The sequence below is a fragment of the Parambassis ranga genome, chromosome 13 (genome assembly GCF_900634625.1).
Source record: "Parambassis ranga chromosome 13, fParRan2.1, whole genome shotgun sequence".
NCBI lineage: Eukaryota > Metazoa > Chordata > Actinopteri > Ambassidae > Parambassis > Parambassis ranga.
The window spans coordinates 21,344,728-21,370,898 of NC_041033.1; the positions used below are offsets into that span (position 1 = coordinate 21,344,728).

General features: G+C 44.0%; 1 protein-coding gene across 4 annotated transcripts; it reads left to right on the plus strand.

Annotated features, from left to right (window-relative positions):
- Positions 1 to 506: 506 nt before the first annotated feature.
- Positions 507 to 26,116, plus strand: prx (periaxin). 4 transcript variants are annotated; one of them, XM_028420163.1, is made up of 10 exons: positions 507 to 803; positions 7,928 to 7,983; positions 9,341 to 9,448; positions 10,189 to 10,314; positions 10,744 to 10,903; positions 11,022 to 11,215; positions 11,294 to 11,529; positions 11,615 to 18,578; positions 18,921 to 23,844; positions 24,428 to 26,116. In XM_028420163.1, the coding sequence occupies exons 4-10, from the start codon at positions 10,285 to 10,287 to the stop codon at positions 24,712 to 24,714; spliced, it is 12,795 nt and encodes a 4,264-aa protein (XP_028275964.1). In that variant the 5' UTR covers positions 507 to 803; positions 7,928 to 7,983; positions 9,341 to 9,448; positions 10,189 to 10,284; the 3' UTR covers positions 24,715 to 26,116. The 4 variants fall into 4 exon arrangements, with proteins under 4 accessions (XP_028275964.1, XP_028275963.1, XP_028275961.1 ...); XM_028420162.1 differs by having other exon boundaries at positions 11,615 to 16,436; positions 16,593 to 23,844; XM_028420160.1 differs by having other exon boundaries at positions 11,615 to 23,844.
- Positions 26,117 to 26,171: the final 55 nt, after the last annotated feature.

Sequence of the window (26,171 nt, forward strand, 5' to 3'; positions counted from 1 at the left end):
AAAGACACTTCATGTGTCTAATGTCACACAGAGTGAATGCACTTTTTGTCCCGTTGGCCATCCTGCATATTATTAAGTGATCAGAGATTAATGGCCGGTCAGCTCCTCGGCCACATTGTTGCAAACTCAGCAGTTGGACAGTAGATGATGTGGAGCATTATCCTAAGTAGAAAGACGGACCTTTGGTCTTTTTTTAGTCTGTTTTTTTTTTGGGAAGATATATCATCATTTCATTGTGCTGATGTGAGCATAATTCCCTCTCTGCTTCCAGGAGAAGCAGAGAGGGAATTGTTATCCTGAGGGGGAGCAACAGGCAGCATCTGAGACACAGACAGACAGTCACTCCTCACACAGACAGGCTACTATGTCCCAAACTTTGTTATCTTCTTCTCCTCCCTTCTTTATCATAGCAGTGCAGCCCCGCCTCCTCCTGACCTAATATGGGGGCATCTCTCTGCCCTCTGGCCAATCAGGTTCCTGGATGCATCCCTCCTAGAGATGCCATGGGCCCGAGCCAGGCCTGAGGTTTCAGTGAGGGGAGCAACAGGCTGGCTGGTGACAAGGGGCAAAGGCTTCAGACACAGAGAGAAACAGAGAGAGAGAGAGAGAAGGAAAGAAAGAGGAGGAAAAACATACCAACAGAAAGCAAAGGAAGGACTGCCAGGAAGAGAGCGTGTGAGATAGAGAGAGCGAAGGAGTTCTAGGAAGAGAAGCAAGAGTCTGAGATTGAAGTTGTGCTGCTGCAGGTGGAGGTCTGTCACCTCTGAACCACAGGAGGAGACACGCTGAGGCTGAAAATTAAGGTAGGCTGTGTGCTTTAATAAAGTGTGGTGACACGGAGCAGCCTGCTGACTCCTTCTGGCTGGAGGAAGTGGGAGAGGAGAGCAGGTGTCCCTCAGAATGTCTGCAGCATTAAATCTTCTTCTTCTTCATCTTCTCTGCACAACTCTAAACTTTGTTGCGCTCTCTGAAATGCTGCTGTAAGGTCTGGCAGCTGAGGAGCAGTCAGAGCAGTGCAGAGTAGTTTATGGAGACTCCACATTGCTGACTTTGGAGAGCATAACAATAGCGTGCTGTTTAAATGCAAAGACAGTTTTGGTAAGACAGCTGCCGCTGTGTTTATTCCAGCATGCCAGTTGCTGGATACAAACACTCGAGTATTCACTGAGGTTTATGGTAACTATTCGCAGCGTGACACACTCTGAGTTTATAGGAGTGTTTTGTAATGAGACGTGGCTCAAATAACACTTAAAAACTACACATGGCTTTCACAGGTTTACAGTTTATGTGAAAAACAAGGTAAGCGTGTCAGAAATAAAGTGCATGAAGAGCTCATTGAGGAGTTCACATCTCACGTCAACAATTTAAGTGTAAGGACAACTTGACCCAGCTCTGGGTGTGGCGACATGCCCTCACACTGCCAGGCTGTCAGAGTTGCTGCTGGCTGTGCGCGCTCTTTTCAAATAGCCCCTGTCTTAATGTTACACACCAGCGACAGCTGCAGTGTGATGGTCATAGGATCCCTCTGGCCTCCAATTCCAGCTCGGCACAGAACTCGCCCCTCAGCCTGGTATGTGTTCTGGCCCAAAGTGGGTACAGAGGAGTCAGAGCCAAAACACACCCGCTTTGTGATGGAAGATCATCCACACATGTGTGCCAATGGGTTACATAATGGCATGTATGATTGTTTTTTTTTGTTTTTGTTTTTTTTGGGGGGGGGGGGGGGGGCAGCAGATGCTGTAGTGGTATAAATTGATCTGATGAGGCCGTTCCATTTTGAAGGCCCTGGTAGAGGAGGATGCAGCGATCAGGACCTTCAATGCAAATATGGAGGCTAGAGCAAGGCAGGCAGGCAAGTGCTTGCTGGCTTGGGATCCCAGGCTGCTGGGGGAACTCCTATAAATGACCATACTGTGTGATAAGATGCTGGTCAGGAGGATGTGTGGAAAAAAGCAGGTATAATGTGTGTGTGTGTGTGTGTGTGTGTGTGTCCTCAGAGCGAATGACGTCAGAAATGAAATGATGGATGATGATAGCGGTTTCCTGGCGACAGACGTTGGGTGGTGTTTGGGGGTTCCGGGTGGGGTCAGTTTTAGTCCAGCATTCAAAGGGTCAAGCAGGGTCAAGAGTTGATTATGGCCTTCATGAGGGGGTGGGGGGGGGGGCGTATGATGAGAGGATTTAACAGGAAGGAAGAGTCCTGTAAACAGAGACACCACATGCAGCACGTGTCAGTCAATAGTTAGGAATCTATTGTTTACTTAAACTTACAGTGTAAAAAAAAATCACATGTCAGTCAGCTGTGTGTGTGTGTGTGTGTGTGTGTGAGAAGTAAATCTGTCAAAAATATCTGTTTCCTGTTTATGGAGGCATTTCCTGTCCAGAGGCTGACGCCTGCGGGTGTGTCTTGTTTTGTCCATCTGATGTCTGTAATGTGCAGGAAGCACGCTGCGATCTATCTCACCGAGCTTCAATGGTCTGGTGTGTGTGTGTGTGTGTGTGTCACTTTATCTAAAGTGAAAACACTTCCGAAATTTTCCCAGTGGGAATCAAGGGATCAGAATCAGATTTATTTCATTGCACATTTACTGTTATTTAGTACTTTAAAATGTCATTTCTTATGACGTATTGTCACATGGTTACAGCCTTTATAGTCATTTACTGGTTTAATTTGATTTATTTTAATTCATTATTTTATTTATGTATTTTAATTTAAATGCAGCGGTGTGTTTCTTGGTTAAGTTTCAGGTTGTTGTTTTTTTTTTGAACACTTAAACAGCAGAGGCAGAGCTGCCTCACTTGATATGAAGAGAACCAACAAATAATCTACAGAAAAATCTCTAACCTATAGAAACAGAAGTGTATGAAGCATGCTGTAGTACATTTTAACATGGAGGTCTATAAAGATTACCTCACTCTTGGAGCCTCAAATGGACAACTGCAGTTTTTTTTACACACAGAAAATAGGGGCTCCATTAAACTGACATGATATAACATGATCTCTGTGGCATGGTTCACAGGCAGAAAGCATCAGGAGCTACAGTTTGGATGGTGCACAGGCGTCACTGTGAACACTGCAGTGTGTACAACAGTTACTAAACAGAGTCCCTCATAAAACTGGATATTTTCCACCTTTGCTGCAGCAACATTTCAACATGTTTGTCTGTGATTTGAGTGAATTGGCCCTTTAATTGGCGTTTATGCTCACTGTTTGCTGCCAACGAGAGTTTGGTATTTATTTATAGTAGAATCTCAAATTAAGTCTGTGCTGTTTAAGCTTGGTTGCCATGGCGACACCATGATGCTGACAGGATGAAGTTTAGACGTTGCTGCTTTATTTGTTTTTATGACATAATGTCGTTCTTTTCGACCGTGTCCTTTTTACTTTCTGCTGTATTTCGTCTTTTTCTGTCCTCCAGCAGGACAAAGTTCTGCTGTTGTTTACGGTCAGTCCGGTGTCGGGAATAGAAGCAGTTTCCCTCCTCTGGTCTTGTGATTGTCCTAAATTTGGATCCAGTAAGGTTTCTGTTATCTGCTCCGGCTGTCACCGATTGAAAAAGTGTTGCGGTATTTCCTCTGTGTGTGTGTGTGTGTGTGTGTGTGTGAACTCTTATGTAAGTGGAGGAGAGAAAAAAGTGTTTGCCTGCACTGATAATACCTCCGTCTAGAAATAAATCACAAACACATCCCCAGCTGTCCGTCATGCGTCGCCGCTACGTTGATCAATGTTTTAAAGGGCAGATTAGTGGTTGTTTTCTTTGGGTGGACACCCTTACTGAGCCAACTATAATATTATTACCTTGTCCATTTCTAATAGGCTTAGAACAGGATTATGGAAGCAGGGTCAGTTTCATGAGGCCACTGCTGGAAGTCAGAGCAGGACGACACAAACTATTCGGCTTGTGTCACACCCTCACATTCCCTGAGAGACGTCTGAGCCGGTCAGATGGAGCGGTCGCACTTTTAGAGAGACAACGGCCATGAGAACTGGTGCATGAATACTGACGGCTACAAACACAGAGAAGATGGTTGTGTGGACAAAAAGGTCCTCAGAAATGATGTGTTCAATACCCCGTTCACACTGGGGAAATAAATCTGGCTAAAGCGGAATTAGGGCCACATCCAGATGTATCCAGATGAGTGTGAAAACCTCTAATCCGGCTGTATCCAGTTTGATTTCAATCTGGCCGGATTGGCTCAAATATGGCTCAGGTGTGAACCCAAATGTGGCTAGCGAATCTGGCTAGCGATGTGATACTTCCGGTTAGCGACATGCTACTTCTGGTTAGCGATGTGCTACTTCCGGTTCACGGGGCGCGACACGGGACAAAAAAACGCACGGCGCATGCGCACACGCGGTCATACCGCGGCCTGAACGGACTCTGTATATTAAGAGGCGCAACCTAGTGGTTTGGAGGACAGCAAACAAGCCGGATTAAGCCGGATTGAGTGCGGACACGCTTGTGTGATAGCCAGATTTGAAAATAGGTCTGAACGTATCCAGCTTAAAGACTATCCAGATACAATCCTACTCTAGCTGGAATGACTTTCTCCAGTGTGAACGAGGCCAAAGTGAAGAAAACCTGAAATAACACCCGTGTTTCTGGGAACAGGCAGCAGTGAGGAAACGGCGCTCAGCGCCGCCGCCTGCAGACGCCCAAATGTTTACATGGAGCATCTATTTTAGCCTCTTTGCATTGTCCTATGGATTGTTTTGGAGGACACTGATAAACAAAATATTCTGTTATTTATGAGGGGAGACAGAGGAACATTTGTGTTTCTGACCAGTGGGAGCATGAAGCCTGGTCTCTTCAGGTCATGGTTGCAGCAGCAGGGCAGTATTTGAATGTAATCCCAGCACATAAACCTGTCAAAGAAAGCACAGACTGAGGCTGAAAGTAAGCTGCCTTTTCCTGACTTCACAAACAAACCCGCCCACTTCATCAAATCTGTGTGAGACAACTTAATCCAGCTCCTGTTAGACGAACTGCAGAGCGGCTGACAGCTCCGGCTCATCTGGGTGGAAACTCTTTGCGCTTGTTTGGTTGTGTGCGGTTTAACAACAGGAAGAGTCTGCAAATGTTGTGGCAGCGAGGATCTTGACATGAAGCATGCTTTTAGATTTTTAAAATCATTTTTTTTATTATTTTTACTGTAGGGAACAAAGCACTTTGATCAAAAAACAAAAATGTCCCTCTAACGTCCCTCCCAGGTTCAGTCCCTGTTTGAGTGTCTGCATCACATGGCTGTGTGGAGGAGGAGGAGGAGGAAGAGGAGGAGGAGGAGGACTACACTATGAACAAAAAAAATCAAATGCTAATATAGCCAATATTCTTTATCACTATGACAGGCTTCAGCTAGCGAGCTGCTCTGTTAGCCTAGCAAATATATAATATAGTAGCTGATCAGCTGATCAGACAGGCTGATGGAAGTTTGAGGGTTCTTCTCATCCTGAATTGCTATTTAAGTCAATCATTTACGCAGATTGGATGTGATCCTTTTCTACAGCATCCATAGCAACGGTCAGTTCTGCATAGCAACGGGATGTTCTTCAGAAATAATGGACCACAAAGGACTAGCACTGCTGTCAGGAACAGTGTTACACCTGGAGGGTCCGTGCGTACCGGGGCAGCCATCAGGCCTGTGGAGGCCTGCAGATGTGAGTCTGACCTATAATAAGACCAAGCTATGAGGCATTCCAAATCTTCACCTCCTCCTCTGCCATCCGCTCATTCCTCCGTTCCCGTCCAGGGAGTGCCGCTCCTCCACCTGCTGCTGCCTGTCTGCAGCACAGAGCCGCTGCTGTCAGGTGCACACAACAACTTGAACTACAGCTGATCTCCTTCACAGGCGGCTGCACCAAACCTAACTATGTTAAAGTGGAAATGAACAGAAGACTCTTCGCGTCAACAGTCTTCCTTCTTTGTTGTGTCTACTCCAGTTTAATGAAACACATCGGTGGCAACTGTTCCATATTACGCCCTCATCCAGCAGTGTAGTGGCTGCACCTGTTGTCACTGCACAACCTGAAAGAATGTCAATCACTCAGCACAAAAATAGTATAACAGTAACACTTAGGATGCCCGGACATCAACGCTGCAGGCTGGACATCTCAGTTTGTCTTTTTTTTTTTAATCTCATGAGTGCTTTAAATGGATCCTGTTAGCTCAGTCGTCATCAAACCTCCTTATCAGTGTGGAGGTCGTGAAATACCAGCAGTCAGTGATTCACCAGTGGTTAGTCAGGGCCCGTTTTGACGCGTTCATCCCTTAAGAGCGTCTCACTCTTTGTATAAAGTGTCGGCCTCTTGCTCTGCTCCTCGGCTGGCAGCGCTGAATGTGTGTTATGTGTTCCTCTGACCTGCTACAGACACCGGATACCACCAACCCACCCAAACAGGCACGACATCCACGCTCACACCGCATGCCCTCACATACAAATTTACACACGCAGATGGGCTGTCTGTCTTACAAACACACACACACACATACACGCGTAGTAAAAACTAAGGCAGCTAAAAAAGTGATCACATGAAGGGAGGACTGCAGAGAAGGAGAACTGTGAGTCTGATCAGATCAGAAGCAGCTGATTTTGCACAAAAGTATGAGTTTGTGTGACACTCTGCTTACAGCCTATTGTCTGCTGGAGCAACTTTAGCTTTGATTCCTCTTATAATAGCTAAGAGGAAGATTGAAACAGAATGAACAGTAAAAGTAGATGGGCTCTTTATTCATTTTAAAGGTCGGGTAGGAGATTTCATTCTGATGCACTTTTTGTTAAATTAGTGTAACTTCTCTTTACAATCCGATAGCAACCGATTAGTTCGGCAGTTTTGCTTTAAAATGAAGAATATGAATCATCTGTGGAAGCTATAAAACACTAAAAACATCAGCCAATCCTACGAGGCGCCCCTGCATGTATAGTTGGCTGGTTGTCACTCTCTTCCTGCTCTGTGCGCACCAGAGAGGTACGTGCATGATAGCCGAAGTCACAGGCTGGTTGAGAGGCGTGGCTTCGGGATGAGCTCGAGAGAACGGGGCGTGTGTTTACTTTAGAAATCTGGCTGACTCTCACTGAGTTTTCAAAATCTCCTACCCTACCTTTAACAGTAAAAGGCAGATCAATAACTTCCTCCTATACATACAACCAGGGCAATGAACATTATCTTTGAAAAGTACCTCTACTGTATGTCAGCTACAGTGTATCACACAGAGCTCCTTTTTGATTTCTTGTTGGCTTTTATTTTGTCGGAATTGTCTATAATTTTCTGTGGATGTGCACACAGGCAAACACCAAAGTTTCACAGCTCTGCATTGAGTCTCAGGATATAAATGCAGCTGTCTTGTTGTGTTCTTCTGATTGTGTGCAGCTGGTGTCAATGTGGATTGATTCCGTAGCACATTTGCTCCCTCATCTCCAAAATACCTGATGAAATGTGAAATCTTTACCTCTGTGGATTCTCTTCGGTCGTTTATACAATGCACAAAACCAAAAAATAACATCGCCAAGTCGCACAGATTCAAGATGCGTTCACAGGCAGTAGGAAACTTGAGTTTTTGATTGTGATTGTTATAAGATAAAGGTTGTGTGGGTGGTTTTGGGTCGGGTCAGCGTGCAGAGGAATAACTGGGACCACGGAAAGAATGTGAAGACTGCCAGCAAACTGACAACCTTGTCACTGTATCATCTGTAACTCCACATGCTCAAGCCTGACATGAATACCTGACATTATATTTCCTTAAGAATGCTACTGGGGCTAATTTACAGGCACATGACACCGAGGTGTTGTGAAGGCATGTCAGAGCTGTCAAATGTCCACTGAAACAACATTTACTGAGGTTGTCCCTGATTTTATTCAGAACATTCAACACACTCGACTCCTTCAGTTAAAGGGATGATCTGATTTTTTGTTGTTGTTGTGTTTCAGACTCTGACAGAGACCAAGAGGACAGCCATGGTTTCAACCAGACCAGAGATCCAGCTGTAAGTCCCACACAGCTGTAAATACAAACATTAACCAAACCAAAGTAACCAGGAAGATGTTTGGCAGCAGATTCTCTGCTGAACTTCCTGTTCCTGAAAAACAGGAATGAAAAACTAAACAGACCATGACGGTCAACCCCATAGAATCATATCGTGGATGCAATAAGACTTGTTGCCACGGCAACTAAGAAACAAAACCTGACCAAGATTTTGTGCTTTTTTTTTTTTACTTTAACCAAATAGCAGCTGAAAGCTTTGGAGAACAGAGAATGAGGGTGACCCTTGAGGTCTCCTGGATATCAGTATTTATAGGTATTTCTTCCTCCTGTTTGTGACCCTGACCAAGAATCCAGCAGGGGCATGATGGGCGTGAGAATGTGTTGTTTATATAAGACCACCTGTCACAAGTTCAGGAGCAGCTCCGGGTCCCTCAATCCAGTTTTCTGGATTTGACCGTGTAACAAATGTGGAGGTGTAGTTGATTTATCACATTTGTTATTATTATATATTAAATTATTTCACTCTATGGAGCAAGTGCTGACAGATGTTGGTGTATGTTATGATGCACATTGATGGTGTGCCTGAATTTCAAATGACTGAATTGTTTAAAGCCACGTGAACAACAGGTTATTTTCAGGAGGACCATTGTGTGTATGACAGGATTTAGCTGGCACACATGATTATTTTTGGGACGCTCAGCTCGCCTTGTGCTCCGGAAGGTTGCTGAAGGTGTCAGACACGCACAGGCAATGACTTGGGAAAGAATGTTTTACAAGATTACCTACGAGTTCATGAAACAAGTAGAGGAAGGAGACACGGGATGCTGGAGTGTGACAAGTTTCCTCCAGAAAAAGCAGTCAGAGGTGAAAGGACCTGAGTCCGGTTCACGTTGACTGAAGGCACAATAAAAGCAGCACTGTGAGAAAAACAAGAGATTAAAATGAAATAAAGACCTGCAGGCATTAAACCACTTCAGAATTAAAGTATGATTCTTACAAAGTGTCTCTTTATTTCGACCATTCAAATTGCAATCAATGCCTGGTTCATATTTCATCCTGTGCTTTTACACCCATGTGTTGAGTGGATGGTAGGAGCAGCATGACGAGCATACAGAGCAGCTCAGAGCAGCGCACAGCCTGCACATCTTCTTTTATTCATGCACACAAAGTTTAGAGCGCCCGCAGACGGTGCAGTCAAACTGAGAGCTGCGACATTCCTCCACAGAGCGGAGAAATAAATAGTCTGAATTCTCATCACAGTCATGGTGTTCCATCCTGCAGGCTCAGAGAATCTTCTTAGTTAAAGGGTGAAACCACTGAAAAACCGGCTGCTGCATCACCTTCTGATCTGTGTGCAGGTAAAAGACAAGAGGCGGTCGCCCCCCTCTGCCAGATCCCCCTCCGCCCCGCAACGCAACCCTCACCACAGCGGCTCCACAGACGAGCAGGAGAGCCCTGAGAGAGTGGTGAGACACACACACACACACACACGTAATAACACACCACAGGATGCAGTGATATGTTCCTCCAGGGAGGGAACAGTGTGTTCATAGGTGCTGCACCAGAGTCAAAAACGAAAATGAAAATCAAACATTTTAAAAGAAAAGAAACTGATTGAACTGAGATCAGGTGTACCTCACATGCACCTGCTGCCATTGTGAGTCCATGTAAAACCGACCTCAGGACCCTCAAAGCTCTGCATTCAAAGCACGTTAAAAATTTTTACGAGCTACATTGTTATTGTCACATATTCACAGAGGAGAAGTCAGCATTGTGACCGACAGCCTGACCTCCAGCAGCCACCAGACCTCATACAAAAAAAAAAAAACACTGCATCACAATGGTGCAGGCCTGATCTGCTGAGGTCACTGTCCACCACATAAACAAGCTTTCACTTCTACAGGCTCAGCAGAAAGTCTTTTCATGCAGCAGCACGAGTCGACCGCCAGCAGCTGGGCAACAAAACACCACAGAATGTGGCTGATCAGACGCAGGTGTTCGGACTCTGAGCGCCTGTAAACAGTCTTAACACACAAAAAGCAGAACGTTAACAACTTTAGGGGCTCATCGAAAGACAGTGACACCTGCTGGTTGTTATTGTGATGCATTAGATTACAGTTATATGTTATGTACATACAGTAATAATCATATTTCATTCAAACTACATAGACATTGTGGGTCATCTCGTTTCTAATGCTGTCTGCAGGTGCAGAAGGAGAAGCTCCATGCAGAGCTGAAGAAGGTGTTGAGTCAGAAAAGAAGTCACCTGAGAGAGTCGACCTGCCAGCTGGCCCAACCGGAGATGGACTCAGAGCCAACGGACGAGCAGACAGTGAGAACTCTGTTCCTTCAGACACTCTGTGTAAAAGTGAAAGCAGACCGAGAATAGAATGACCTTTCCTCAGTGACAGCTTAATGGATAAGATGGATTCAGAAGTAAAGTGTGAAGTGACAAATAACTGTACAGTAAATCCTGCACACACTGAACTGAGAGTTGGAGGAGATATAATACAGTTCTGGAGCTGGTGTAGCTTTAAAATCACTCTCTAATTGACAGAAAATAAAGACGGAACAGACAAAAATGTTTCATTAAATGTGTATTTTGTGGACAATTAAGCTAAATCTTATTGTATTCGTGATGGCTTACCTCTCTCTTCCTCTACTTTCATGACACTGCAGAAATGACAACAGACTGAAACCGAATGGAGATAAAACATTCTTATATCTTGTGTGTGTGTGTGTGTCTGTGTGTGTGTGTCAGAGTGTGGAGGAAGCCTCCAAGTCTGTGGAAATCCTTTTGGAGACGGAGGCAGAGGCCGGAGCCAGCGGCTACAGTGTGACAGGTGGAGGAGAGCGAGGAATCTTTGTTAAAGACGTCCTCAAAGACTCTCCAGCTGCTAAACACCTCAGTCTACAGCAAGGTACTGGTGTTCACATAAATCCTCTGCCTTCTTATGGCTGTGTGAATATAATGAACAGAGTTTCACTGTTTGTTTTTGTGTGTGTTGTTTTACACTGGATAATGTTGTCCATGTGAAGGTGACCAGCTACTGAGTGCAAAGGTCTACTTTGACAACGTGAGGTATGAAGACGCTCTGAAGATCCTTCAGTGTGCAGAGCCTTATAAGGTCAGCTTCCAGCTGAAGAGGACCGTCCCTGGAGCAGAGGTCAGCATTTGGCCTCGGATGCCCAGTGTAGAGGTCAAAGGTCCCAAAGCCAAGGTGGCCAAGATGGTAATCTATTATTCATCTTTTTTTTAAATTCATTTATTTGCAGATTTTGAATGTGGGAGTATCTGTGTGTGTTTTCAGAGTGTGAAGGGCACCAAGCCGTTTAAGGCCAAGAAGAAGAGAGGAGGCCGTTTTGGTCTGAAGAGGCTAAAGGAGAAGCGCAGAGAGGAGCTGGTGATCGAGGGAACGCCGCCCCGGCTGGAGATGAGTGATGTGGACGTAGAGTTTTCCCTCCCCAAATTTAAACAAAGGAAAGGTGTGAAGGTGGTAGCAGTGGAAGCAGGAGGAGCTGTGGGGAAGTCGAAGAGAAAGATCAGGTCAGTTAATTTTTTAAATGCGTACGATTACAGCAGGTTGATTTTTGAATGTGTTGAGGGTAAATCTTTGGGTTTTCTTTTGCAGGTTCCCCCGCATGAAAACAAAGGGCTATGCTGGAGCAGAGACCGGAGCAAAAATGGAAACAGGACGATTTGAGGGACAGGTGAACATCCCTTCATCTGAAATATCTGGAGCTAAAGTAAAAACCAAAGGAAAAGAACACAAGTTTGGAATCACATTTCCAAGGACGAAACACACAAAGTCAGGCTCTGCTTTGAAAACTGGATCCGTGGAGCTGAAGCCGCCGGGTCTAAGCATCCAGGCACCACCTGTGGAGTTCAGTTTGTCTGGTGATAAAGACATCAGCGTGGATAAAGGAGGATCAAAGTTTACGGCGCCCGATGTGGAGTTTGCCCTTCCTTCAGGAAAAGCTGAGGCATCTTTACCCACAGTGGAAATCAAAGCTCCTAAAGGAGGAGCTGGCAAAGCAGAGTGTAAAATTAATGTAGATGGAGGCAAAGGGGATGCAAAGCTCAGGATGCCAAAGCTAAAACTGCCCAAAGTGAGACTCTCTCGTTATTCGGATGAGATTGACGGTGACATCAAGGTAAAACCTCCAAAAGTAGAAGCAAAGATGGAAGGTGACATCTCAGGAAAAGGTGCCTCTATTCAGATGCCCTCTGTAGATATTTCTTTACCAAAAGTAAAAGGAAAGTCTGACATACACCTTTCAGGATCTGGAAAAGCAGCAGTCATCATGCCTGCCATTGACATCTCTGTGCCGGATGTTGATGTGGAACTGGACACCGGGCGGCGAATTCCTGATGAGGTAGAGGGAACTTTTAAGGGGCCCAAAATCTCCATGCCGAAGGTCGACATCTCGCTACCAAAGATAGGATCACCTCAAATTGAATGTCCAGAAGGTGGAGGGAAGTTCAGCATGCCTTCTATTGACATCTCTCTGCCAAAAGTGAAACCAGAAGGCGGAGATGTGGATATGGACTTTTACGTTGGTGGAGATGGAATGTTCAAAATGCCAGATTTTGACTTATCACTCCCAAAAATGTCATCAGACGGAGCAAATATAAAGGGACCAGAAGGGGGGTTCAAGATGCCCAAAGTAGACCTGACGCTTCCTAAAGGTAAAGCGCATACAGCTGAGGTTGAAGGAGGAGGAAATTTTCAGTTACCGTCATTTGACATCTCACTTCCTAAAATGAAGACGGGTGAAGTGGAAGCCAGTGGAGACATAGAAGTAGAAGGGAAGGGAGGAAAATTAAAAATGCCCACCATTGATGTTTCTCTACCAAAGCTGAAACAACCAGAGGTGAACATACAAGGGCCTGAGTTAAAGGGTGAACTAGAAATCCAGGCACCTTCTGTTGACATATCTCTGCCTAAAGGAAAGATGGAGGGTGGCTTTGAAATAGAAGGTCCATCTGGAAAAGGAGGGAAGTTCAAAATGCCTTCATTCAATGTCCAACTCCCTAAAATAGAAACATCTGGAGCTGAAGTCGACATACAAGGAGGGAAAATTGATGCACCCTCAGTCGATATTTCTCTACCAAAAGGTAAAGCCAAAGGTGAGGTTGACACTGTGGGGAAAGGAGGCAAGCTTAAAATGCCAGCATGGGATATATCTCTTCCAAAAATGAAGTTGCCTGAAGGAGAGATTGTTTTGGAAGGACCTGAAATTAAAGGTGGAAAAATCGAGATGCCTGCTGTTGATATCTCCGTTCCCCAGGGAAGCATTGACAGTGGTGAGATTAAAGGAGGCAAATTTAACATGCCTTCCATAGACATTTCTCTGCCAAAAATGAAGCTGCCCGAAGGAGACGTGAAGCTGGAAGGCCCTGAAGTCCCAAAGCCAAACATAGAGGGCGATGTGGAGCTCAAGGGCAGTGGTGTAAAGTTTAAAATGCCAACTTTTGATGTCTCGCTCCCAAAAATGAAAACCACAGAGGGAGATGTCACTATTGAAGGACCTGATGTCAAAGGAGGAGGAAGGTTTAACATGCCTTCACTCGACATTTCTCTACCTGCAATGAAGTCACCAGATGGGAAGATTGAGGGTCCTGATGTCAAAGGAGGGAAGTTCCAGATGCCTTCTTTAGATGTGTCGCTGCCACAGATCAAAATGCAGAGAGGTGACATTGACATCGAAGGTCCTGACTTGGATCTGAAGGGAAGCCAGATCAGAGGAGGCAAAATTAACATGCCTACAATTGATGTAACACTTCCTACAGGAAAAGCAGAGGGTAAGATGGATATTGAAGGACCCTCAGGCAAAGGAGGAAAGTTTAAGATGCCGACATTTGATGTGTCCTGGCCAAAGATGAAGATGCCTGAGGGAAATATTGGGCTTGAGGGACCATCGATTGACATCTCTCTGCCAAAAGGAAGAACAGGGGGAGACCTAGAAACTAAATCTACAGGTGGACATTTTCATATACCGTCAGTTGATGTTTCCCTCCCTAAAATCAAAGCAAAGCGAGGAGACATGGACATCGAGGGGCCAGAAATCAAAGGTGGGGAAATAAAAATGCCGACAATCGACATCTCGCCACCTCAAGGAAAGCTAGAAGGTGACATCAATATCGAAGGTGAAGGAGGTGAATTCAGCCTGCCATCATTGGACATCACCCTTCCCGCAATAAAACTCCCTGAAGGAGATTTTCATTTTCAAGGTCCAAAAGTCAAAGGTGGAAAGTTTGAAATGCCCAAAATTGACCTTTCACTCCCTAAAGGAAAAACAAAGGGGGATATTGATATTGACATCCAGTCAGGGAAAGATGGGAGTATTGAGATCACGTCTTTTGATACTGGACTTCCAAAAGGAAAAGTCAAAGCAGACATAAATGTTGAAGGACCTGAAGGAAAAACTGCAAAATTCAAAATGCCCAAATTTGATGTTTCACTTCCAGAAATGAACTTTCCAGAGGTTGACATGAAAATGCAGGGACCTGAGATTAAAGGGAAAATGGACATGCCAACTGTGGATGTTTCACTTCCTAAAGGAAAAATAGAGGGAGATGTTGACCTTGAGTCTAAAGGAGCCAAGTTTCATGTGCCGTCAGTCCATATCAATCTTCCTAAAATTAAACCCAAGGATGTGAGTGTTGATATTAAAGGCCCTGAAGGTGGAAAGATTGACATACCATCACTGGATGTTTCTGCACCTAAATTAAAATCTCCTGAGGTGGACGTCAGCCTCAAAGGTCCAGATGTTAAAGGAGGACATATCAACATACCAACTGTTGACATTTCACTTCCAAAAGCAAAAGGTGGTCTTGATATACACATTGATGGTCCTGAAGGCAAAGGGGGAAAGATGAAAATGCCCAAATTTGATATTTCGTTACCTAAGGTAAATTTCCCTGAAGGTGATGTCAAGTTAAAAGGAGCTGACATTAAGGGCAAGAAGATTGAGTTGCCAGACATTGATATTTCACTGCCCAAAGGAAAAGCAGAGGGAGATGTTGAGGGAAGTAAAGGAGGAAAGTTCCACATGCCTTCTGTTGATATATCTCTACCTAAAATGAAAGCTAAAGGACCGGCGATCAACATAGAGGGTCCTGAAATGAAGGGAGGAAAAATCAGCATGCCAGAGATTGACCTTTCTCTTCCTAAAGGAGAAGCTGAAGTAGATGTCAGTTTTGGGGGTCCTGAAGTAAAAGGAGGTAAACTCAAAAAACCCAAATTTGACATTTCACTTCCAAAGAAGAACCTTCCAGAGGCTGATATTTCACTTCCAATGGGAAAGGTGAAGGGAGGCATTGACATTGAGGGACATAAACGTGGCAAGTTTCACCTCCCCTCAGTGGATATCTCTCTTCCTAAAATCAAAACAAAGGGAGTTGATGTTGACATTCAAGGTCCTGAAGTCAAAGGTGACATCTCACTCCCAAAGGTGAAGTCTCCAGGCATAGATATCAGCCTCAAAGGTCCCGACACCACACTGCCAAATGTTGACATTTCACTCCCCAAAGGAAAACTGGAGGGTGACCTTGATCTTGAAGGTCCTGAGGTAAAGGGAGGGAAGTTTAAGGTGCCAACATTTGATGTCTCGTTGCCCAAAGTCAGTCTCCCAGAAGCAGATCTTAAACTGAAAGGTCCAGATATAAAGGGCGGGAAGATTAAGATGCCAGACATTGATATTTCACTCCCCAAAGGAAAAGCTGGAGGAGAAATTGAAATTGAAGGACCTGCTGGCAAAGGAGGCAAGTTCCACATGCCCTCTATTGACATATCTCTTCCTAAAATGAAAGCTAAAGGTCCAGAGATAGATGTTGAAGGTCCTGAATTCAAAGGTGGAAAGCTAAACATGCCATCCTTGGATGTCTCTTTGCCCAAACTGAAATCTCCTGACATAGATGTCAGTCTTGAGGGTCCTGATCTTAAAGGAGGAAAGATCAAAATCCCAACTGTTGATGTTTCACTTCCCAAAGGAAAACCGGAGGGTGACCTTGATTTTGAAGGTCCTGAGATGAAGGGTGGTAAATTCAAAATGCCAAAGTTTGATGTTTCTTTACCCAAAGTGAGTCTCCCAAAGATTGATGTTGACATTGAAGGACCAGAACTTAAAGGTGACATTTCACTTCCCAAAGGAAAACTGGAGGGTGACCTTGATCTTGAAGGTCCTAAGGTGAAGGGGGGAAAGTTTAAAATGCCAACATTTGATGTCTCTTTGCCCAAAGTCAGTCTCCCAGAAGCAGATCTTAAACTGAAAGGTCCAGATATGAAAGGAGGAAAGATTAAAATCCCAACTGTTGATGTTTCACTTCCCAAAGGAAAACTGGAGGGTGACCTTGATGTTGAAGGTCCTGAGATGAAGGGCGGTAAATTCAAAATGCCAAAGTTTGATGTTTCTTTACCCAAAGTGAGTCTCCCAAAGATTGATGTTGACATTGAAGGACCAGATATGAAGGGAAAAACAGATATTTCACTCCCAAAAGGAAAAGCTGATGTGGATGTTGACATTGATGGTAAAGGAGGCAGGTTCCACATGCCCTCACTGGATATCTCTCTTCCTAAATTCAAAGCAAAAGGAGTTGATGTTGACATTGAAGGACCAGAACTTAAAGGTGACATTTCACTTCCCAAAGGAAAACTGGAGGGTGACCTTGATCTTGAAGGTCCCGAGGTGAAGGGAGGGAAGTTTAAGATGCCAACATTTGATGTCTCTTTGCCCAAAGTGAGTCTCCCAGAAGCAGATCTTAAACTGAAAGGTCCAGATATGAAAGGAGGAAAGATTAAAATGCCAGATATTGATATTTCACTCCCCAAAGGAAAAGCTGGAGGAGAAATTGAAATTGAAGGACCTGCTGCCAAAGGAGGCAAATTCCATATGCCCTCTATTGACATCTCTCTTCCTAAAATGAAAGCTAAAGGACCAGACATAGACATTGAAGGTCCTGAATTCAAAGGTGGAAAGCTAAACATGCCATCCTTTGATGTCTCTTTGCCAAAATTGAAATCTCCTGACCTAGATGTCAGCCTTGAGGGTCCTGATCTTAAAGGAGGAAAGATCAAAATCCCAACTGTTGATGTTTCACTTCCTAAAGGAAAACTGGAGGGTGACCTTTATGTTGAAGGTCCTGAGATGAAGGGAGGTAAATTCAAAATGCCAAAGTTTGATGTTTCTTTACCCAAAGTGAGTCTCCCAACGATTGATGTTGACATTGAAGGACCAGAACTTAAAGGTGACATTTCACTTCCCAAAGGAAAACTGGAGGGTGACCTTGATCTTGAAGGTCCTGAGGTGAAGGGAGGGAAGTTTAAAATGCCAACATTTGATGTCTCTTTGCCCAAAGTCAGTCTCCCAGAAGCAGATCTTAAACTGAAAGGTCCAGATATAAAGGGCAGGAAGATTGAGATGCCAGACATTGATATTTCACTCCCCAAAGGAAAAGCCGGAGGGGAAGTTAAATTTGAAGGACATGCTGGCAAAGGAGGCAAGTTCCACATGCCCTCTATTGACATCTCTCTTCCTAAAATGAAAGCTAAAGGACCAGAGATAGATGTTGAAGGTCCTGAATTCAAAGGTGGAAAGCTAAACATGCCATCCTTCGATGTCTCTTTGCCAAAACTGAAATCTCCTGACATAGATGTCAGCCTTGAGGGTCCTGATCTTAAAGGAGGAAAGATCAAAATCCCAACTCTTGATATTTCACTTCCCAAAGGAAAACTGGAGGGTGACCTTGATGTTGAAGGTCCTGAGATGAAGGGCGGTAAATTCAAAATGCCAAAGTTTGATGTTTCTTTACCCAAAGTGAGTCTCCCAAAGAATGATGTTGATATTGAAGGACCAGAACTTAAAGGTGACATTTCACTTCCCAAAGGAAAACTGGATGGTGACCTTGATCTTGAAGGTCCTGACATAAAGGGAGGGAAGTTCAAAATGCCTAAACTTGATGTGTCTTTACCAAAAGTGAGTCTCCCAAAGATTGATGTTGAAGGACCACATATGAAGGGAAAACTGGAGGGTGATCTTGATCTTGAAGGTCCTGAGGTGAAGGGAGGGAAGTTCAAAATGCCAACATTTGATGTCTCGTTGCCCAAAGTGAGTCTCCCAGAAGCAGATCTTAAACTGAAAGGTCCAGATATGAAAGGAGGAAAGATTAAAATGCCAGACATTGATATTTCACTCCCCAAAGGAAAAGCTGGAGGAGAAGTTGAAATTGAAGGACCTGCTGCCAAAGGAGGCAAGTTCCACATGCCCTCTGTTGACATCTCTCTTCCCAAAATGAAACATAAAGGTCCAGAGATAGATGTTGAAGGTCCTGAATTCAAAGGTGGAAAGCTAAACATGCCATCCTTGGATGTCTCTTTGCCAAAACTGAAATCTCCTGACATAGATGTCAGCCTTGAGGGTCCTGATCTTAAAGGAGGAAAGATCAAAATCCCAACTGTTGATTTTTCTCTTCCTAAAGGAAAACTGGAAGGTGACCTTGATGGTGAAGGTCCTGAGATGAAGGGCGGTAAATTCAAAATGCCAAAGTTTGATGTTTCTTTACCCAAAGTGAGTCTCCCAAAGATTGATGTTGACATTGAAGGACCAGAACTTAAAGGTGATATTTCACTTCCCAAAGGAAAACTGGAGGGTGACCTTGATCTTGAAGGTCCTGAGGTGAAGGGGGGGAAGTTTAAGATGCCAACATTTGATGTCTCTTTGCCCAAAGTCAGTCTCCCAGAAGCAGATCTTAAACTGAAAGGTCCAGATATTAAAGGAGGAAAGATCAAAATCCCAACTGTTGATGTTTCACTTCCCAAAGGAAAACTGGAGGGTGACCTTGACGTTGAAGGTCTTGAGATGAAGGGCGGTAAATTCAAAATGCCAAAGTTTGATGTTTCTTTACCCAAAGTGAGTCTCCCAAAGATTGATGTTGACATTGAAGGACCAGATATGAAGGGAAAAACAGATATTTCACTCCCAAAAGGAAAAGCTGATGTGGATGTTGACATTGATGGTAAAGGAGGCAGGTTCCACATGCCCTCACTGGATATCTCTCTTCCTAAATTCAAAGCCAAAGGAGTTGATGCTGACATTGAAGGACCCGAACTTAAAGGTGACATTTCACTTCCCAAAGGAAAACTGGAGGGTGACCTTGATCTTGAAGGTCCTGAGGTGAAGGGGGGGAAGTTTAAGATGCCAACATTTGATGTCTCTTTGCCCAAAGTGAGTCTCCCAGAAGCAGATCTTAAACTAAAAGGTCCAGATATGAAAGGAGGAAAGATTAAAATGCCAGACATTGATATTTCACTCCCCAAAGGAAAACCTGGAGGAGAAATTGAAATTGAAGGATCTGCTGGCAAAGGAGGCAAGTTCCACATGCCCTCTATTGACATCTCTCTTCCTAAAATGAAAGCTAAAGGACCAGACATAGACATTGAAGGTCATGAATTCAAAGGTGGAAAGCTAAACATGCCATCCTTTGATGTCTCTTTGCCAAAACTGAAATCTCCTGACATAGATGTCAGTCTTGAGGGTCCTGATCTCAAAGGAGGAAAGATCAAAATCCCAACTGTTGATGTTTCACTTCCTAAAGGAAAACTGGAGGGTGACCTTGATGTTGAAGGTCCTGAGATGAAGGGCGGTAAATTCAAAATGCCGAAGTTTGATGTTTCTTTACCCAAAATCAGTCTCCCAAAGATTGATGTTGACATTGAAGGACCAGAACTTAAAGGTGACATTTCATTCCCTAAAGAAAAACTGGGTTGTGACCTTGATCTTGAAGGTCCTGATGTGAAGGGAGGGAAGATTAAGATGCCAACATTTGATGTCTCTTTGCCCAAAGTGAGTCTCCCAGAAGCAGATCTTAAACTGAAAGGTCCAGATATAAAGAGCGGGAAGATTGAGGTGCCGGACATTGATATTTCACTCCCCAAAGGAAAAGCTGGAGGGGAAGTTAAATTTGAAGGACCTGCTGGCAAAGGAGGCAAGTTCCACATGCCCTCTATTGACATCTCTCTTCCTAAAATGAAAGCTAAAGGACCAGAGATAGATGTTGAAGGTCCTGAATTCAAAGGTGGAAAAATCAGCATGCCAGACACTGTCCTTTCATTGCCCACAGGTAAAGCTGATACTGACCTCAGTATCAAGGGTCCTGAAGTAAAAGGAGGAAAATTCAAAATGCCCAAACTTGATGTTTCACTTCCAAAGATGAACCTTCCTGAGGGTGATCTCAATGTAGAAGGACTTGAGTTGAAGGAAGGAAAGGTCACCATGCCAGCCGGAGGTGTAGAAGGTGCAGGTGCATCCCTCAAACTACCCACAGTCAAACTACCAACAGTTGACATCTCTGCCCCAAAGGTGGATCTAGACTTTGGCCGCACCAAACCTAAAAGTGATACGTTGGAAGTGGAGCTACTGAAAGCAGAGGGAGGTAGACCGTCTTCAGGCAGCTCCTTTGAGTTACCTAATGTCTCCCTCAAGGTTCCCAGTTTTACTCTTCCAAGGTTTGGTGGGAAGTCAAAGAGTGGTGGGTTAGAGGTATCAGGGCCCAAAGGAGACATTTCACTGAGTCCACCACAGGTGGAAGGAGAGATTAGGGCACCATCAGTGGAGTTTGATGGAGACGGTAAAGTCAAGGTGAAAAAAGCTAAAATCAAAATGCCCTCATTCGGAATATCCAAAAAAGATGTGTCAGTGTCTGGTCCTGACGTAGATGTTAAAGTGAAAAAGGGTCGAATTGGCATTCCTGAACCAGAAATCAATGTAGAGTGTCCAGAGAACAAGTCAAAGTACAAAATGAAATTCCCCAGGTTTAAAGTATCATCACCAAAAGTTCAACTACCCGAGGGACATGTTGATGCTAAACTGGAGGCAGACGGTAAGGCCAAGCTCAAAATGCCCTCTGTTGAGCTGTCACTACCCACAGCTAAAACCCCAGAGACAGAGGTTCTCCTCCCCAACGCAGAAGTTGATGTATCAGAAGCTGATATTAAAGGTTATGACGGAAACCTGAAAATTCCCAAAATGCCAACAATTGATGTTTCGATCCCCAAATTAGACCTGGATGTGTCCCTGCCAAAAGGAAAGTCTCCAAAGATTGAAGGACCAGAAGTGGAGTTAAAAGGAGGTGGAGGAAAACTCAAAATGCCTCACGTGAAAATGCCAGATGTTGACATATCTCTACCAAAAGGCAAAATTGAAGGTCCAGATGTGGAGCTCAAAGGGGGAGCTGGAAAATTCAAGATGCCACAAGTCAGCATGCCTTCTGTTGACATTTCATTACACAAAGGAAAGATTGAAGGACCAGATGTTGAGGTAGAGGGAGGTACTGGAGGAAAATTCAAAATGCCTCACATGAAAATGCCCGATGTTGACATATCTCTACCCAAAGGAAAGGTGGAAGGTCCAGATGTTGACATGGAAGTGACCACTGGTGGAAAATTCAAAATGCCTCATTGGAAAATGCCAGACGTTAATATTTCTTTGCCCAAAGGAAAAATTGAAGGTCCAGATGTTGAAATTGAAGGAGATGGAGGAAACAAATTCAAAACCCCATACATGAAAATGCCTTCAGTTGACATCTCATTGCCCAAAGCAAGGATTGAGAGCCCAGAGGTTGAAATGGAAGGAGAGGCTGGAAGTAAATTCAAAATGGTTCATATGAAAATGCCAGATGTTGATATTTCTCTGCCTAAAGGGAAAGTCAGAGGCCCAGAGGTAGATGTAAAAGGAGAAGGTGCTAAATTTAAGATGCCAACTGTGACTTTACCTTCGCCTGGTATTTCATCACCTAAAGGAAAGGTTGAAGGTCCAGAAGTTGAGATAGAAGGAGGAAAATTCAAAATGCCTCATATGAAAATGCCAGATGTTGACATCTCACTACCTAAAGGAAAAGTGACAGGTCCAGAAGTGGCTATAAAAGGAGAAAAGGCACACTTTAGTGCGCCCTCAGTTGATATTTCACTACCTAAAGGAACGATTGAAGGTCCAGAAGTTGAAATGGAGGCAGGCACAGGAGGGAAATTCAAAATGCCTCATGTGAAAATGCCAGGTGTTGATATTTCATTACCTAAAGGAAAACCTGGCAAAATCAAAGGAGCAGAGCTGGAAATGGAGAAAATGGGGGGCACTTTGCCCTCAGTCGACATTTCACTACAAAAAGGAAAGATTGAAGGTCCCAAAGCTGAATTCAAAGGTGATGGAGGACAGTTCAAGATGCCAAAAGTTGACATATCTTTTCCTAAAGGAAAAGCTTCAGTTGACGGTCCAGAAGTGGACACTCCAGGAGAAAGAGGACAGTTCAAGATGCCAAATGTGGCCTTATCAATACCTAAAGGGAGTACTGACACTGAGGGAGGAGGCATCAACCTGCCACATATCAAGATGCCAAAGGTTGATATTTCACTTCCTAAAGGTAAAAGCACTGAAGTACCTGCATTAGAGATGGAAGTCACAGGTCCAGATGTTAAACTACCAAAGGCCACTGGAGCAAAGATTAGTTTACCACTGGTTGAAGCCACGGGGGACACGGGGGCTCGAGGAGCTGAGTTTCATGTTGAAGGAGAGCACAAAGGTCTGAAAGTAAAGATGCCAACGATAGATATTAAAGGTCCGAAAGGTGACCTAGAGGTTGTTGTAGGAGGAGAGGACACAAAGGACAGGAAAAAAGTTGAACTGCCAGACTTGGACCTCAACACCGCTGGAGTCCGTGGCAAAAAGGGCAAAAAAGGGCCAAAAGTCAAAGGAACCAAATTCAAGATTGGAATGCCGAAAAAGAAAACAGACGCAAAAGGTGCTGAAATTGAAACACAAAACGGGCATAAAGATGTTCATGCTGATGTCACAGTGCCGGAGGTTACGCCACCGACTGTTAGTCTGAAAGCAGGAGGAAAGGGGGGGCTCTCACCATCAAGTGCAGAAGTCAAAGTCCCCAGGATACCAGACATAGACTTCGATATTGGGACGTCACAAGATGAAGATGACGACAAATCAGAAAAAGACAAGAAAATCAAAATCCCAAAGTTTGGTGTCCCGTTACCTTCCTTGTCTTCTCCTGAGGAAAGAATTCACCTCTATGGGCCTGAAATCCAGTATGAGGGCCCTAAAATGCCTAGAGTAAAGAAAGCTGTGTTTGTCTTGGTAAATCCTTCTTCGACAGATGAACCCACCAGCACGAGCCTGCAGAAAGAGGAGACAAAAGCTGAGGCTGAGACAGTGGACGTCAAAGTGAAGATGCCCAAACTCAAACTGAAGTCAAGCTTTGGGAAGTCCAAAGAAAAATCAGCTGCTGTGAGCTCAGAAGGAGGAGAGGAGGAAGAGGAGGAGGAGGAAGAGGAGAAGTCAAAAGGAGGGAAGATGAAAAAACCCAAAATGTCATTTTCTCCTGGAAAATCAGGGTCATTTGATGTCACGCTGAAGGAAGACAGTTCAAGTGTCAATGGTGGAAAAGATGCAAGTCCTCACAAAGGCTCCATGGACGATAAAGGGACATCCAGTGGTAAAATCAAACTTCCAAAGGTGGAGTTCACCAGTCCATACAGCAAGATGGAGCACGACCCGGAAATGAGAGTGAAACTAGAAAAAGATTCACCAGCAGGAGATGTTAAAGGGTTTAAACTGAAAACAGGGAAGATGACTTTTGGAGGAATCAGCGAAGAGTCGTCGAAAGAGGTGGTGTCATCTCATGCCAGAACAGAGATGCTGGACAGGGACAGCTCAGAGTCCCCTCCTGGTTACACCATGGAGTTCAGCTCCACAAAGGTCCAGACGTGGAGTGAGATGGAGAGCAGGGAGTCGGAGGAAAAGGAATCATCATCCTGGTTCAAGGTCCCAAAAATCACCCTGAAGCCACACTCTACAGGTAAGAAGATCACAAGTCTGCTTTCTGCACTCTGAAATGTAAAAGTAGATTCACTGAACACTGTTCACACAGTGTGGTGGTCAGAACAGCACATCTGGGCTTATGCCCCGACACCATCTGAGCACAGCAAAAAAACATACCTGACGGATGCTGTTACTCCAGACTTTCGCCCAGAAGGCTACGGTTTGCGCCCCCCATGGCACTGTTACTGTACTTAATTTAGAGTTTCGACAGATGTTATAAACACAGCTTATGTTTCCTTCAAACATGTTTAGGCACAAAAACTACTTGGTGAAGTTTAGGAAAAAAGGGATCTACCTTCCTGGTAGAAGTACACCTAAGCTCTTCTAATGTGCTACACTGAAAACTGACATCAAACATAGTGCTAACGAAGCCTAACTTGTAGGGAGACCTTCTGATATTGATGTGTTTTTTTTGTTATATGAATTATTAATATGTCATCTCCTGTTTTGTCTCTGCTACAAAAGTCTAAGTTTCTTTTCCCTACTATCTTCCTCTCTTCTCATCTCCTTGTTTCCTTTCCTTGTCTTGTCCTGTCTGGTTCCTCTCCTCTTCCCTCCAGGCTTCCTCCAGATAACTCCGGAGGGTTCTCCTCAGGCGCAACGGAAGGGGGAGGTTGGAGGCGCGATGGATGTCTCGGGTTCCTTCTGCCTCCACACCTCCGGGCTCGACTACGCCACGCAGCAAACGTCCGAGGAGCACCAAGTCTCCTCCACTGAGGAGGGAACTGTCACCATGGTGACCAAGACCACCAGGGTCACTCGGCACCTGGTTACCACGGAAACGCGAACAGGTGAATCTTCGACCAGCACGACATCAACCCGCCAGGTGACGGACTTCGACTACTGAGGATGCTGTATGAAATCTTAAACGTCGTTTGTTGTTGGTGAGGTTGCAACGTGAAACTGCTGTCAAGTCTTTATTTTATATTTTAATAACTGAGGTATGAATGTGAGGAAATATGATGACATTTCATCAACCAGCATCATGATTACAGCTACAGAGTAATATATACTTTTTTTTCATTTTCCATGTGACTGCTGTATCTTTTTGTTACAGTTTTTGAGTTGTGTTTAGTCCTGATTATTATTATTATTTATCTGATTTTGTTTTGGTTTTTAAGGTTTCTCTGAATGTAAACATGTCAGGTTGCCTCTTTATTTATTGTTTGTCTGTGTGTGTATGTGTGTGAAATGTGCTGTAAGTGAATCATCACATCAGCATCAGAGACGAGATTTTACGATTAGATCCAAACCATTATGGCACAGGCCAGAGCAATCTTTATGTAAATACAAATATATAATTGCTTTTTTTCAAGCAAACATCCCTTCAATTTAAACTGTAATTATTTTCATATTCCTTAGAATCAGGAGTAGAAAGGATATTTTTGGCCTGATTTTGTTTGTCTTGAAGGAAACGTGTGAGCTTTTTGAGATGATATGAAATAGATTTATATTGAAGGCGTTTAGCTGGTGCTGTTAGAGGTAGTCGCAGCGAGCGAGCATGACGCTCTGGACTCTTTTTCTGCTGTGGGGATCAAACCTGTGACCTTCTGGTTGCAGGTTTTTCTCTCAAACATTTAGGCCAACCTGCTGCTAAATCCTTTTGTATTTACATTTTTACTGTACACTGCTACAAAAAAAAAGAAAAACATGACATTACTGTATATTTTGTGAGTGAGGCTTCAGCTTCCAGATAAACCTGACTGATGCAGATTTTTTTTTAAAGTTTCTAAACATCGACTGTGAGCTAGCTGGTAGAAATTTGGGCATTTAAACCAGAAATTCAGGAGGTGAAGTTTATTCTCTGATATTGAGGCTGCTACAATGAGACTCGTTAAGGAGTGGCGAGCCTTGAAGCCATCATAGCTAAACAAGAGGATATATAGCATCTTTTCCTCTTATTAAAATGCTTTTAATAGCTGTCAGGTTAGTAGAAGCATCTTCTCTCCCCCTTTTCATAAAGTAATCCTTGCTTACTTACTTAAATTGTGTGATAAAATGCATTTAAATCCTGACAAATATCCTCCCCGATTTGTTTCATTAAACACTTCTTTGTAGGTGAAAATGAGATCTTGGGGCACACAGCGAGTAATATCCACACGTACAGAGATTTTTACCTTCCTGGTTTTAATGACGTCTTCAAATTTCTTTTTAGATTATGAGGGTTTTAGTGCAAAGTGTTCTGTCAGAGCTGGAGAGAATGTTGGTTAAGATGTTAAATCAATAAAATATTATTCACACAAACAAAATGTTAAACACTGCTGTCTTTTTTCATCCGTGTCAGTTATTGTTCTTTTTTTTAAT

Excerpts from the sequence above, each read along its gene's own strand:
- prx (XM_028420160.1), top strand. The coding sequence starts at position 10,285 with ATGGACTCAGAGCCAACGGACGAGCAGACA. Across the intron at positions 10,904-11,021 it reads ACACCTCAGTCTACAGCAAG|GTGACCAGCTACTGAGTGCA; the intron begins GTACTGGTGTTC and ends GTCCATGTGAAG. Across the intron at positions 23,845-24,427 it reads CCTGAAGCCACACTCTACAG|GCTTCCTCCAGATAACTCCG; the intron begins GTAAGAAGATCA and ends TCTTCCCTCCAG.